Genomic DNA, 14301 nt, shown 5'->3' on the forward strand with positions numbered 1-14301 from the left:
CTTTTGCCTGAAACGCCGATTTTCCTGCTCGACCTGCTGTGCTTTTCCAGCACCACTCTAAACTAGAAAAATGTCCAGATTAGAGGCAGTGGTGCTTGATGTCTTCAAATGCATAAAAGTAGATAAATCCCCACAGCCTGATCAGGTGTACCCTTGAACTCTGTGGGAAGCGATTGCTGGGCCCCTTGCTGAGATATTTGTGTCATCAATAGTCATAGGTGTGGTGCCAGAAGATTGGAAGTTGGCTAAAGTGGTGCCACTATTTAAGAAGAAATGCGTTAAGGACAAGCCAGAGAATTATAGACCAGTGAGCCTGACAGTGATGGTGGGCAAATTGTTGAGGGAATCCTGAGGGAAAGAATTTACATGTATTTGGAAAGGCAAGGACTGATTAAGGATAGTCAACATGGCTTTGTTCATGGGAAATCATGTCTGACAAACTTGATTTGAGTTTTTTGAAGTAACAAAGGATTGATGAGGGCAGATTGGTGGATGTAATCTATATGGACTTCAGTAAGGTGTTTGTCAAGAATTCCCATGGGAGACTGGTTAGCAAGGTTAGATCTCAAAATACACGTAGAAGACAAAAGGGTGGTAGGTTGCTTTTCAGACTGGAGGCCTGTGACCAGTGGAGTGCCACAAGGAACAGTGCTGGGTCAACTATTTTTTGTCATTTGTATAAATGATTTACATGTGAACGTAGGAGGTACAGTTAGTAAGTTTGCAGATGACACCAAAATTGGATGTTTAGTGGACAGTGGAAGTGGTTATCTCAGATTACAATGGAATCTTGATCAGATCGGCCAATTGGCTGAGAAGTGGCAGATGGAGTTTAATTTAGATAAATGAGAAGTGCTGCATTTTGGAAAAGCAAATCACAGCAGGATATATACACTTAATGGAAAGGTCCTAGGCAGTGTTGCTGAACAGAGACCTTGCAGTGCAGGTTCATTGCTCCTTGAAAGTAGAGTCGCAGGTAGATAGGATAGTGAAGGCAGCATTTTGGTATGCTTTCCTTTATTAGTCAGAGTATTGAGTACAGAAGTTGGGAGGTCATGTTGTAGCTGTACAGGATGTTGGTTCAGCCACTTCTAGAATATTGCGTCCAATTCTGGTCTCCTTCCTATTGGAAGGATGTTGTGAAACTTGAAAGGATTCAGAAAAGGTTTACAAGGATGTTGCCAGGGTTGGAGGATTTGAGCTATAGGGAGAGGCTGAACAGGCTGTGGCTGTTTTGTCTGCAGCATCAGAGGCTAAGGGGTGACCTAATACAGGTTTATAAATCATGAGGGGCATGGATAAGTTATAAATAGACAAGGACTTTTCCCTGGGGTGGGGGAGTCCAGAACTAGAGGGCATTGGTTTAGGGCGAGAGGGGAAAGATATATATATATAAAAGAGAGACCTAAGGGGCAATGTTTTCATGCTGAGGGTGGTGTGTGTACAGAATGAACTGCCAGAGGAAGTGGAGGAGTCTGGTACAATTACAGTATTTAAAAGGCATCTGGACAGGCAAATAAATAGGAAGGGTTTAGAGTGATATGGGTCAAGTGTTGGCAAATAGGACTAGATTAGGTTGGGGTATCTGGTCGGCATGGACAAGTTGGACCAAAGGGTCTTTTCCATGCTGTACATCTGACTCTAAAACTCGAGTGACAGAAGACAAAATAGAATGAAGCAAGAAAAGCTCAGATTTCTAGAGCAAGTGAGATAGGATGAATAAATTTTTCAGATGTGTAAAAGGAAGAGAAGCAAGCGTAGAGTTTGGCAGGTGACAAAACAGAACTCCAATTCTTCTGCAAAGACATGGACTGTTAAAAAAAGTGGGGTTATTTCAGGATTAATAAGACCTTTGCATGGAAGCAGTGGGGACAGCAGGAATTCAATTTTTGTTTAAAACCTGTCTTTACCATTGAAGATGAGCTACAAAATCAGTAAAGGTGGTGGTGAGCAAGAGACTGGATGGATTAAAAAAAGATATCAGAAACCCTGTATGGTACCTCACTGTTGATAAGCCACCAAGATAGGATGAGACGTATCCAAGAAAAATGAAAAAATTAGTAATCTACTTCATTATACTGCTGATGGCAAAGAATTGAACACCCGCCAGGTAAAGTTTTAGTCTAGTTCAAGTAAAGTACAAGAACAAGCACAGCAAAGAGAGGTTTCTAACTGCAATGATAGGAAGAATTGGAAATTACAATCCAGGATAAGTTAGGCCACTGGACAAATACAGATTGAGAAAACAGATTTGTAAATGGCAAATAATGTTCAGTTGTTTTTGAAGTAGTATGAGAGGATTAATACAGGTAGCAGTGACTGATACTTGCCAAAACAAAAAGAGACTTGCCACATAAGAGATTTGAACTTTGTGAGAACAGCAGCTAAACAAAAAGGATGGCAAATAAAAATCAAAGTTTGTCAAAACAATAGGTAACAACAAGTTGTTTTCCAAACTGGAGCACGTTTGTAGGGATTTTCCCTAGGGGCTGGAGTAAGGATGAGTGCTTTGCTTGTTCTGCATGAGGACTTAAATTTAGGTCTGCAGGAGAATTTCAATATGAGGCACAAAACTGGGAAGAAATGCAATGACAGAATTGACTTCATAAACTTGTGAAATGACTGGATACGCAGATGAAATTTAAAGGCATACATGGGGAAGGGAGAGGGCAATATATAAAAAAAAAAGATTTGAAAGGGGATGCAGAAGTAGAGATACTGGGGATATGCAAAGTTGCCTTAATTCTACCAGACAGTGGTAGGCTGGTCATGGTTTAACCAGAGGATCACACCTCAGGCAAGACGAGAGGGTGAGAAGGACAGCATTGTAATGTCAGCCAGTATAGGAATAGAACCAACGCTTCTGGAGTTTCTCTGCATGCCAAACCAGCCAACTAAGCTTATCAATCCCCTAGTTGGCATTTTTGTACAAATCAAAGGAGGTGGCAGGGTAGTTCAGAAAGCACAGAGCATAAGGCACCCTGAATTTTACAAACAGAAGCACAAGTTTAGAAGAGAGAAAGTTACCATCAAGCTGTCTAAAACACTGGTTGTCTCAAAGCGATATCTGTTCAATTCTAAGAACCATACTTTAGGTGTGAAGGCAATAGAGGTGTTGCAAAAAAGTACATAATAGTCATTCAAGATGTGAGAGAGGAGAGTTGTTTAAAAATAAATTTAACCTATTTTTCTAATCTATTCAGAAAAAATTACTACACATGTGAAGTAGAATCCTGGCCTCCCAGTTCAGGGATGGTGTTACTACCACGAGGGAGTCCCAGAGACTTCAATAAATTTTAATTTAAACTAGTTTTCTATTCACCCTGCACAGAGTTGTTATTAACCAGCTCTGGAGCAGAAGGACTTGAACTTGGGCCTCCAGTTCCACTGCCATTACCAGTGCATCAACAAGAGGTCCTTTACAAACCGATTTTGCTAACCAACCTGTTCACACGTTATTACACTCCTCTGGAATATGTGGGATTTGATTCAGGGCCTCCAGGTCTAAGGGCAGGCATATGTCCACCGTGCTACAAGACAGCCCCCCATTGACTTCTGTAACTTTTAGTTTTAAAAAGCTGAACCAATTTTTTTCGAATTAACTTGTTCAGAGATATTACAACACACCTCTGGAGCAGGTGGGACTTGAACCTCCCAGTCCAGGATTAGGCACATAACCACCGCGCCACAAGAGGGCCTTCAGAAACTTCTGTAATTCGTTTTAGGAACCCTATTTTTGAATCAACCTGATTCAAATAGTGATATTATTACACATTTCTGGAGCAGGTGGGACTTGAACCCAGGACTCGCATTCACAGTTCCCTACCACAGTGCCACATGAGGGTCGTCATAGGTGTGTCATAATTGTTTTTTCAATATTTGAATTTAACCTACATTTCTAAGCAATCGGTTTAGACATGTTCTTACATACTCCTGGATCTCGTGGGATTTGAACCTGGACCCCTCAGTCTAGGGACAAGGGCACGACCACTGCACAGCAAGAACATGGATAGATTAGATAAATGCCATCTATTTGTCTTAATAAAAGAAGTGGTTAATGGAACAATTGAGGGATTCAACATCATGAGGAGTCGAGGCAGAGTGGACATGGAGAAACTATTCATTTTTGCAAAAAGTCCAAGAACCACAGGACAACAATTCAAATTGAATGGCTGAAAGGTCAGCAATGCCCAAGAGTACAGCAAAGACAGAATTGATCATTTTAAGGGAACCTCAAAAACATTTGCAGGGCTACATTAAATAAAAGTGGGAATAGTTCAGCTGCTCTTGCAGATATGAACATGACAGGCAGATGGCATCCTTTTGTACTGCATTCAATTAACAACTGAATTTATTCATTTCCAATAGCCACTTTTCTCAGCTTTTTATTCCATTTTTCATTGCACAGGTAGGAATTATTTTTTGTTTTCTCAATGTTCAATATAGTGCTCCAAATGACCTTAGCAAGTAGTCCATATCAGTTTGCTTATTGAGCTAATTGAGCATTTTATACTTTAGTTTTTTCAGCACATCAAGCTCGAAAACTACTGGTAATGTACATCCTCCAAATATTAGTTTGCAGATGGCAAATTTGCATGTTTAAGATCCTACTTGACTCCTGCATTACGCTTGCTGCATGCACGAATAATTTTTGCATTTGTACTCTGCTTAGCAATTGTCTAGAATAAACTCTTACCAGTGTTTTGCCACTTCTTGTTAGCTGTCCAAATTGTTCCTAGCCTCAGTTTTCAGAAACAGGATCTTTTCTCTTTGATTAATCAGTGTTACTCCCACTTTTTACATTTTGATGATCTATTTTCTAAATCCAGTTTCTTGAAATGCTTAACTTCGCAACCTCAGTCACTCTGCAATCTATAACTATGACAATGGAGATCAAATGGTGATGAAATCAAACATTTTTGATTCTGCTATTGATCTAGTAATCTTAAATTCGTACAAAGTGCTAATCTATTCTCCAGCACAGATTTTTCTTTTCCTATTTTTGAATTTAATTCTCCCCCTACTGCTGGCCTGGATTAGCTTAATGGATGTGTGACATAGAATAAAGTGAAAGCAAGAAAAATAGACATGTACCTAATTTCCGCACGCACTTGCAGTACGCCAAGTTATCTGTAACGGTTTTTCCAAGTTCTGGGAAATGCCAGCCATACCACTCTCTGCAGCGCATGATGTAATTGTTTAGCTCTTTATCCAAGTCATCCAGCAGAGCTATAGAAAACAGACTTCAGTAAGAACAAGGAGCATAAAAAACACACTATCATTTACTCATGGCGTTCTTTTCAAATAAATTAACCAGACCCCGATCTTTGTATAGATCTCAAAAGTTGGATGCACAGAATATATATCAGATAATACACCGTTTTAGTTATTTATTGTCCACTCTAGACTATTAACACTCAGAAGCCAAGCAGCTCAGTAACCTGTTCTAGCTTTCTGTCAGTCTGTTGGACTTCAACCAATCTAAAACTATGGGGATAGACTGGGAAGTCACTCCTGGGAAACCAGTTAGCTTGACTGTTTTACCCTATTGCTCAGTAGCACAAAGCAGTGAGTAATGTAAATTGTTCAAATTCAGTACTTAACCTTCCTTAAACCATTGTATCATACAAGGACAGAAAAATAACTCAGAACCAGGGAAATGTTTGATGTAACAAGAATTATCAAACAAAAAACTGTGAATTGCAGTCTTCACAGTTAATTTTCACCCAAGTAGCAATTGTCACATCTTGAGCTGAAGTAATGTGCATAGGAAGGCCATTCAAACAATAGATATCCCAGTCAACATTCTCCAACAGAAGAAAATGGTTTACACATTAGCCAAAATAATAATCAGAAATAGAGTAGAACGAAGAAAACACCAAAGCTCCCATTCTTTGGGATCAATTGTCTCCAGCAACCGTTTGCATTATGTAACTAATAAAACAATGAACCACAATTACATCAAGCCAAATATATTCATATTAGTACAAACACTGGATACTTTTGATGCTTATGCTGATTAGCATCTTTTACTTACAAATTGCTTGTACAATCATAGTATCCACCTTGTCAGGGCTGAACTTCAATTTGTAACGGGACAGGCTGTAACAAACCAAGCAGTGTGCACATTATAAGTGACAAATTTGCCATCACATTCCAATACAGCTAAACAGGTTCCACAAATTAGTTGCAGATCCCCCTACCAATTACAATTTATATGAAGCACCAGATCATTACACTACCCTGAAATCTGTCCATCAGGTTGTACAACCCATCAGCATTGATCAGCTGCATTGGCAATAATATACAGCATTAGCCTCCCCAATGCCTTCCCTGACACGGAGCTAACTGGTGTGCAACTATCCCAGAGATTCCACCCTGTTACAGGTTTGCATGCAGCTGCAGAGGAAGGATCCTGTAATGCAATGTACTGTTCCTATCTCTGAGCCAGAAGTGAAAAATGTGTTGCTGGAAAAGCGCAGCAGGTCAGACAGCATCGAAGGAGCAGGTGAATCGACGTTTCGGACATAAGCCCTCCTTCAGGATGAGGGTGTGCCAAGCAGACTAAGCTAAAAGGTAGGGAGGAGGGACTTGGGGGGAGGGGCGTTGGGAATGTGATAGGTGGAAGGAGGTTAAGGTGAGGGTGATAGGCCAGACAGGGGGAGGGAGCGGAGAGGTCAGGAAGAAGATTGCAGGTCAAGAAGGTGGTGCTGAGTCGGAGGGTTGGGACTGAGATGGGGGGGGAAGGAGGAGATGAGAAAGCTGGAGAAATCTGCATTCATCCCTTGTGGTTGGAGGGTTCCTAGGCGGAAGATGAGGCGCTCTTCCTCCAGCCGCCGTGTTGCCATGGTCTGAAGATGGAGGTGGCCAAGGACCTGCATGTCCTTGGCGGAGTGGGAGGGGGAGTTAAAGTGTTCAGCCACGGGGCGGTTGGGTTGGTTGGTGCGGCTGTCCCAGAGGTGTTCTCTGAAACGTTCCGCAAATAGGCGGCCTGTCTCCCCAATGTAGAGGAGGCCACATCGGGGGCAGCGGATGCAGTAAATGATGTGTGTGGAGGTGCAGGTGAATTTGTGACATATGAAAGGATCCATTGGGGCCTTGGAGGGAAGTGTGGGCGCATGTTTTGCATTTCTTGCGGTTGCAGGGGAAGGTGCCGGGAGTGGAGGTTGGGTTGGTGGGGGGTGTGGACCGGACGAGGGAGTCACGGAGGGAGTGGTCTTTCCGGAACGCTGATAGGGGAGGGGAGGGAAATATATCCTTGGTGATGGGGTCTGTTTGGAGGTGGCTGAAATGACGAAGGATGATACGGAGTTTGGTGAGGTGGTAAGTGAGGCAGAAGTTCAGAGTTCCTGTTGCCCCAGAGGTGTGTCACAGTCTATACTACAGATTGATTAAAGTAACTGAAGTTACTGGCAAAATTGAACATTTATGCATGTGTAACCCCAACTGGACAATTCAGTTACTGCCTGACAACTGACTAGAAATATGCAAATGAGTCCTACCCTTTTCATTATAGCATATGGGGCTCATACCTGTGCGCAAGGCCAAGAGACATGGCACTTATCTCACGAGGTGGCAAACCACTGATTAATCCATTCACCTGGGTTCGAATTCCTCTCATCAACTCACCAACTGTAGCATTGTGAATGCAACTCAAGTTAAGTTTGTCCTGAAAACAAAAAAAAATTTCCTCAATTACAGCATTTAATCATTCAGAAGCCTCATTCCCAAATAGTCTCCAGGTTGTGACTGGGTTCCTTTCTGCAGTCTGTTCACATGTCGATTTGCACACAAGTTTGAACACAATGCTGGGAAACAAAGCAGTTGCCCCAAAGTGCAGAAATATTCCTATGTTGATGTCTTTAAAATTATACCCCAGTATATGATAGTCCAATTTAAGAAAGCTATTAGGGATCCTCTAATCCCAAAAAATCCTGTGATGAAAACTTCTTAAAAAACATTTAGCATTATTGTATTTCGTAAACTTAAAAGGTATGTTTTGGTCAGCAACAATGAAATATGGTCACTAAGCAGTCATGTCATATGGCTGTTTGAAAGGTGCTGGATAAGGGTCAGAAGTAACAAATTTGCTAGTTGTTACATTCAAGGATGGATTATGCAAACGTCTAATTGAAACAGGGTATTGAAAGCTTGATTCACCATACAATGGATACAATGGCACTTGGAAAGGTGCAGAGATTTACCAGAATCATTCTAGGGATGACTCAGTGAGTATAGCTCTGAGATTTGATACAAAGTACAAAATTCTAACAAGCTTAGATAATTAAAGAGGAGGAAACAACACAAATTTGCGATAGAAGAACATGGGACAATGTTTCTGGTTTGAAAATCTTCACTCAAAGGGAACATAAGGAAACACTAACAGAGAATACCAATAACTGGGTCTTACTGCCTAAAAGTGTGGTGGAATCAGAGCCAATGAACAATCTCAAAATGAAACAAAGGAACTTGATGGGAAGCCTTTTGGCATAACGTGGGAGGAATGCAACTAACTGGGATTAGTCTACAGCAGGGCTACCAACTTTTCATGTCAATTTTGTTTAATATTCAGAAAACCAGTGAGCAAATTTCAGAAAGATAATGTTTTACACAATTGTATAAATGAATTTCAGAAAACAATAATTAACAAAATTGGCTCTAAGATCTGACAGTTTATTTCTCTTTGCCTTTCACTTAAAATTCAAAGTGACATATAGACAAATTGGACCCTCTTACAGGCCAAACTCAGGAGCTAGGTTTAATATAAACCAAGTTTACCTATACCTCTGGTTGCGCAACCTCTGAATTGATCTTGGCAGAATTCATATGAATGTTGGGTCGAGAGGCCTGTCAGCCTGGGTTTTTCTCAGACGTTGTCCAAGAAGGCCAAGGTTATTTGGGAATGGTGGGGGAAGATCCTGCCACATCCCCCCCCTCATATAACGTATCTTCTCCAACCACTTGAATCCTCACCTCTTTTGCACATGCCCTCACGACACCCACTTGCGCCTTTCTTCCCTCCCTCCATCCTCACCCTCACTTAAATCAGTTCCTGCCCCAGGATTCCACTCTCCCAACATACATCGCTCTCCGTATGGTCCAATTCACCCAATGCCTCCCTCCTCACCTTTGCCACCCACCAATTCTCCCTCAGCATACTCCTCTCGTGTTCCACATTGCTACCCCCCCCCCCCCGCCAAAATATCGACCCAAACTCCAGCCCCCACTCCCTCCACAAGCCCCTCTTTCTCACTGATACCTCCCCCTGCCCTCATGGCAAAGTCTAGAAGGACCTAACGGGCCATCTGTACCACAATGGCTATCAGTAATATGATTATTATTAAATTATATCAATTCAACTTGGCAAGTTATTACCTAATGCTATGCTTCAACTTGAGTCAAGCCTACTGCCACTTGACAATAAGTACTAAACACGAACCATCTCCATGTTCAAACATAAATGGCCTCCACATTGAAACAATTTGAAGACGTGGAGATTAGAAGGGAAAAAGGGAGAAGACTTCAAATGTCTAAACAAAATTAGATTACAATAGTTAAGCAATCCTTTTGCTGTTCCGTTCGCGTACTTTTTAGTCAAAATGCACTGCCCACCATTTTGGAAATGTTTAACAATAGTTTCTTTACCTTTATGACACCTCCAAGTTTGGCATCTGCAACAGCCAACTGCTCATGTGCTTCCTTAGCAGCAATCTTCTTCAGTACTTTCTTCAGGCTTTTACCAAGTTTACCTTCTACCAAGGCAGTCGCAGCTACAAAACAGGAAGTCACAGATTAAAACAAAAGGAATAAAGATTGAATCCAAGCATGACAATCTGTTGTAACAGAGTAAAATAAATGTCCCTAACTTCACCAGCTCCCATCAACCAGCTTTAAGCCCCCTTTCTTCCCCCCAGATATCATATGCTCAGAACTTTCCATACAATGTCATATCTTACGAACTGTTCCTTCCCTACATCCACATTGAACCAAAACCAAGATTCAATACACCATTCCAAATCAGCACCGCCCTCGTGACCTGCCCATCTGCCTTCCCACCTATCCGCTCCACCCTCCTCTCTGACCTATCACCATTACCCCCACCTCCATCTACCTATCACACACTCAGCTACCATCCCCCCTGCCCCACAGCCCCAACCCCCACCCACTTATTTCACCACCCCCTCAGCTCAGAGCCTCATTCCTTATGAAGGGCCTTTGTCCAAAGCATCGATTCTCCCGCTCCTTGGATGCTGCCTGCCCTGCTGTGCTTTTTCAGCACCACACTCTCGACTGCTTATCTAGTCGTGCAGGAAGTGCTGTTTATTTCAAACAGGCTTAACTGACTGAATATTTTCAGTGTTAACAATAGTGGATTAAGACTTCCTTACCGGCAAGAGCTTCTGTGGTATCTTGAAATTTTTCAAAATGTTTTAACTTCACACTGCAGACAGGAAAGAAATAAAAATACAAAACATTTATTTTCTCCTGCCCTCCTCTGGTAAATGTACTAAATTATGCTCCTTTTAATTTCACTGGTACCTTCCCAAATGGCCATCCGTCACATGGAATCGGGTAATACAATGATATACATACTCCTGTTCTCAGTATAACACTATTTAACTAAGGCAGCCAATTCCAACCACATTTTCTCTCACATGCATTTCACCAGCAACACAGGAAATGCGATTCAGCAAATATTCTAGCTAACCTTTCCCTCCGGCTTCAGACTGAAGGGTCTAAGAAAACAGTTAACCATTTTGAATCCTCCTGAAAAGCCTCTGGAAAAGAAGTGTCCCAGAACGCAAAACGGTTACCTTGTCTTCTCTCCGCATGCTGTCAGACCTAAGTATCCCTGGCAAATTCAGTTTGTTTCTACCAGGAATTCCGATGTGCAAGAGTCAAATGCTCTCAGTCAAGACAGCAGATTTATCATGCTCATCTGAACACATCAGGCATTGAAAAGCAAACAAAAATTCATCAAACCTCCTTTTGCTTTACTGTAACCTTAGATGCAGGTTGAGTAAAGGTTATTAGGCATTGACAGAATTAAGTCATTCATAAAATCATCTTCTAATAGTCTACTTGTGAATCCTGAAACGTTGAGAACTCCTTTCCCATATCTCTATTCATACCAAATACACACACTGAAATGCTAATTCAACCAGTACTATTATGGTGTACCAGTAAGGTGATGGTGATTACACAATCCAACACTGGCAGACTCAGATGAGGTAGTGACTGAAAAAACCCTCAGTACTTAATCAGGAAGGGTGACAGTGTCATCATCATCATTGCTGCAGTGCTGGACAGGATATTAGCATTCAGTTACAAACAAAGATTGTGTTGCCATTTAAGCAATAAACAATTCAAAATAACTTACAGTTTATTTGCTTTTTCAGCTGTTTCAAACTCCCGCCATAAGTTGTCCACTTCACGGAGTTTCTTCTCATCTAGGACCTATGGTTAGAAAAAAAATAAATCAGATGACAATAGTTCAAATTGATCTTTCTTAAATTAGCTTCTGTAACCCAGAGCCAGAGAAAAACACAACACAGCCAAATCTAGCAGAAAATACAGCAAAAGCCTTTGAAGGGTCCCAGAACTCAAAACGTTTCCCTTATTTTACCAGAGTGAGTTGCTACCAATGCCCACGCTTAAGGGCAAAAATAGCCGTTCATATAAAGTGTGGAGGACAGTACCTGATGTAATAGCATCTTAGTGAAGCAATCAGACCATATGAAAAGTTAATTTTTAAGTCTTTAAGTAAGTATGGGTGTATGGTGAGTATTTTAAATGCACATAAAAGGTACTGAGTAAAAAAAAAATCAGGAATGACAGAAGTGAATGAGAAACCAAAAGTACAAAAATACAGTCTCCTCTATTCCAAGGAAAACAATGTAAGTCTATGAAACAATATTAAGAACTGAAGATTGAAACAAAACAGAAATTGCTGGATAAACTCAGGTCTGGCAGACAAAAGTTAAACTTTCAAACCCAGTCAGTTCTGACAAAGTGTCACTGGACTCTAATTCACTCTACAGACCTGATCAGTTTCTGTTATCCTTCTCCATAGTCTATATTCTCCAGCCCTATGAGCAACCTCTCTTGCTCCTCGGATGCGGACTGACCCGAGTTTTTTCCAGCAGCACGCTTTATCAACAATTACTAAGGCTGGAGAAAGTTCAAAAATCACACAACACGAGGTTATTGTCCAACAGGTTTATTTGGAAGCACTGGCTTTCAGAGGGTTTATTATCCAAAATAAGCACCCTCACTCGTGCAATCACATTCTACCTAAAAAGTGCGGTGCCAAGAACAGCGCACAATACTCTAACCAACGTTGATCACAGTTACAACATAAGCTCCTTAACTCTTGTATTCAATGCCTCGTACTATACCCTATATAGATTAGATTCCCTACAGCGTGGAAACAGGCCCTTCGGCCCAACCAGTCCACAACGACCCTCCGAAGAGTAACTCACCCAGATCAATTTCCCTCTGACTAATGCACCTAACATTACGGGCAATTTAGCAAGGCCAATCCACCTGACCTGCACATCTTTGGACTGTGGGAGGAAACCGGAGCACCCGGAGGAAACCCACACAGACACGGGGAGAATGTGCAAACTCCACACAGACAGTCACCCGAGGATGGACTCGAACCTGGGATCTGCACGACCAAGACGGGCGGGGCGGGGAGGGGAGGGGAGGGTAGGGGAGATAGAAAGCGGGACAGAGGTAGGGACTTGGAGAGAGGGCTGGGGACAAAGGTATATCTGAATGAGTGGCGGGAGGGACAGGCTCGACAGGGAAGGCCCGAGAGGAAAACGAAAGGCCCGATGGGGGGAAATGAGACTCAAGCATAGCGCACAGACCGGGTAAGGAAGTGCGAGGAAGGGGGGAAAAGGCCGAGGACAGAGGCAACATACTCGGGAGGTGAGATCGATAACGAATACCTTGAAAATAGCGTATCCAGCCGCAGTCTCAAATAGCACCAACATGGCGAACAACTCCTTACTGACCACGAGGACAGCCACGATCACGGCGCATGCGCATTAACCATGGTGCTCGAGGCACGCACGGCGCATGCGTATTAGTCGTGATGACTGCTGCAGTATCAGCGCATGCGTATTAGTCGTGATGACTGCTGCAGTATCAGCGCATGCGTAATAGCCGTGGTAAACGAGGCTCGCACGGCGCGCATGTATTAGCCGTAGTGAATAGGTGCATGCGTATTAGCTGCGGTGAATGGGGGCTCGCACAGCGCTTTTGTAATAGCCGTGGTGAATCGGGGGTCGCAAGGCGCATGCCTATTAGCCGCGGTGACTGGGGCTCGCGCGGCGCATGCTCACCACCCACGGTCGCGGCCCATAGAGTACGACAAGACGGAAGAATGGCAGATGACGTAAATCAGAAGCAAAAACTGAAGTTCCTGTAAAAGCTCAGCTGGTCTGGCAACATCTGTGAGAAAGTGAGGAGGGTGCAGAAGAGGTTTACTAGGACGCTGCCAGGATTAAAGGGTTTGAACTATAAGGAGAGGCTAGAAAAACTCGCTGTTTTCTCTGGAGTGGCAGAGGCTGAGGGGAAACTTGACAGATGTCTGTAAAATTATGAGATACATTAAGGGAGAGAGATACAATAGGGGCATTTAAGAGACTTTGAGATAAGCACATGAATATGCAAGAAATGGAGGAATATGGACTAAGGGCAGGCAAATGGGATGGGTTTAATTTAGAGCTGAAAATGTGTTGCTGGAAAAGCGCAGCAGGTCAGGCAGCATCCAAGGAGCAGGAGAATCGATGTTTCGGGCATAAGCCCTTCTTGAAGCTTTTCCAGCAACACATTTTTCAGCGCTGGCAGCATCTGTGAAGAGAAGTCCGAGTTAACGTTTGTGAGCCAGTGACACTTCCTCAGAATTGAGGTGCAGAAGACTGAGTGGGAGTAAATGGTAGGTGGAGATAGAGCCCAAACAGAGAGAACAGTTGGATAATGATCTGGCTAGAATGGTGAATACATTGTATCTGTTAATGGAGAATGTTTGTGGCGAACATTGGGTAATGTGGAATGTCAGACGATGTAATAACAAGGCCTGTAGTGTGTGGTAGGGGGCTAGGACATAGGGGAGTTCAAGTACTGAAGTTATTGAACTGATTATTGAGCCCGGAAAGCTTCAGGGTCCTCAAGCAGATGATGAGATGTTGTTCTTTCAGCTTGCACTGAACTTCGCTGGAGCACTGCAGCAACCCTGAGACAGAGATATTGGCCAGGTAACAAGGTTGTGTGTTAAAGTGGCAGGCAACT

The 14301-nt window shown here is 42.7% G+C and overlaps 1 protein-coding gene and 1 non-coding gene across 2 annotated transcripts in view; both read right to left on the minus strand.

Moving 5' to 3' along the window:
• The window catches only part of nop58 (NOP58 ribonucleoprotein homolog (yeast)), a 32209-nt gene extending 19090 nt beyond the window's left edge, over positions 1–13119 (minus strand). The window contains exons 1-7 of the mRNA XM_072578671.1: positions 12957–13119; positions 11381–11457; positions 10389–10441; positions 9646–9770; positions 7533–7669; positions 6038–6102; positions 5095–5229 (exon numbers count right to left, since the gene is read on the minus strand). Coding sequence (XP_072434772.1) covers positions 5095–5229; positions 6038–6102; positions 7533–7669; positions 9646–9770; positions 10389–10441; positions 11381–11457; positions 12957–13001 — 637 coding nt within the window. The 5' untranslated portion in view covers positions 13002–13119. The remainder of the gene's footprint in view (positions 1–5094; positions 5230–6037; positions 6103–7532; positions 7670–9645; positions 9771–10388; positions 10442–11380; positions 11458–12956) is intronic.
• LOC140482542 (small nucleolar RNA SNORD11B) lies at positions 11215–11300 on the minus strand. Its single transcript, XR_011961744.1, has one exon. It is a non-coding gene; the product is annotated as a small nucleolar RNA SNORD11B (small nucleolar RNA).
• Positions 13120–14301: the final 1182 nt, after the last annotated feature.

This window comes from Chiloscyllium punctatum, chromosome 10 (genome assembly GCF_047496795.1).
Source record: "Chiloscyllium punctatum isolate Juve2018m chromosome 10, sChiPun1.3, whole genome shotgun sequence".
In the NCBI taxonomy this organism is placed as follows: Eukaryota; Metazoa; Chordata; class Chondrichthyes; order Orectolobiformes; family Hemiscylliidae; genus Chiloscyllium; species Chiloscyllium punctatum.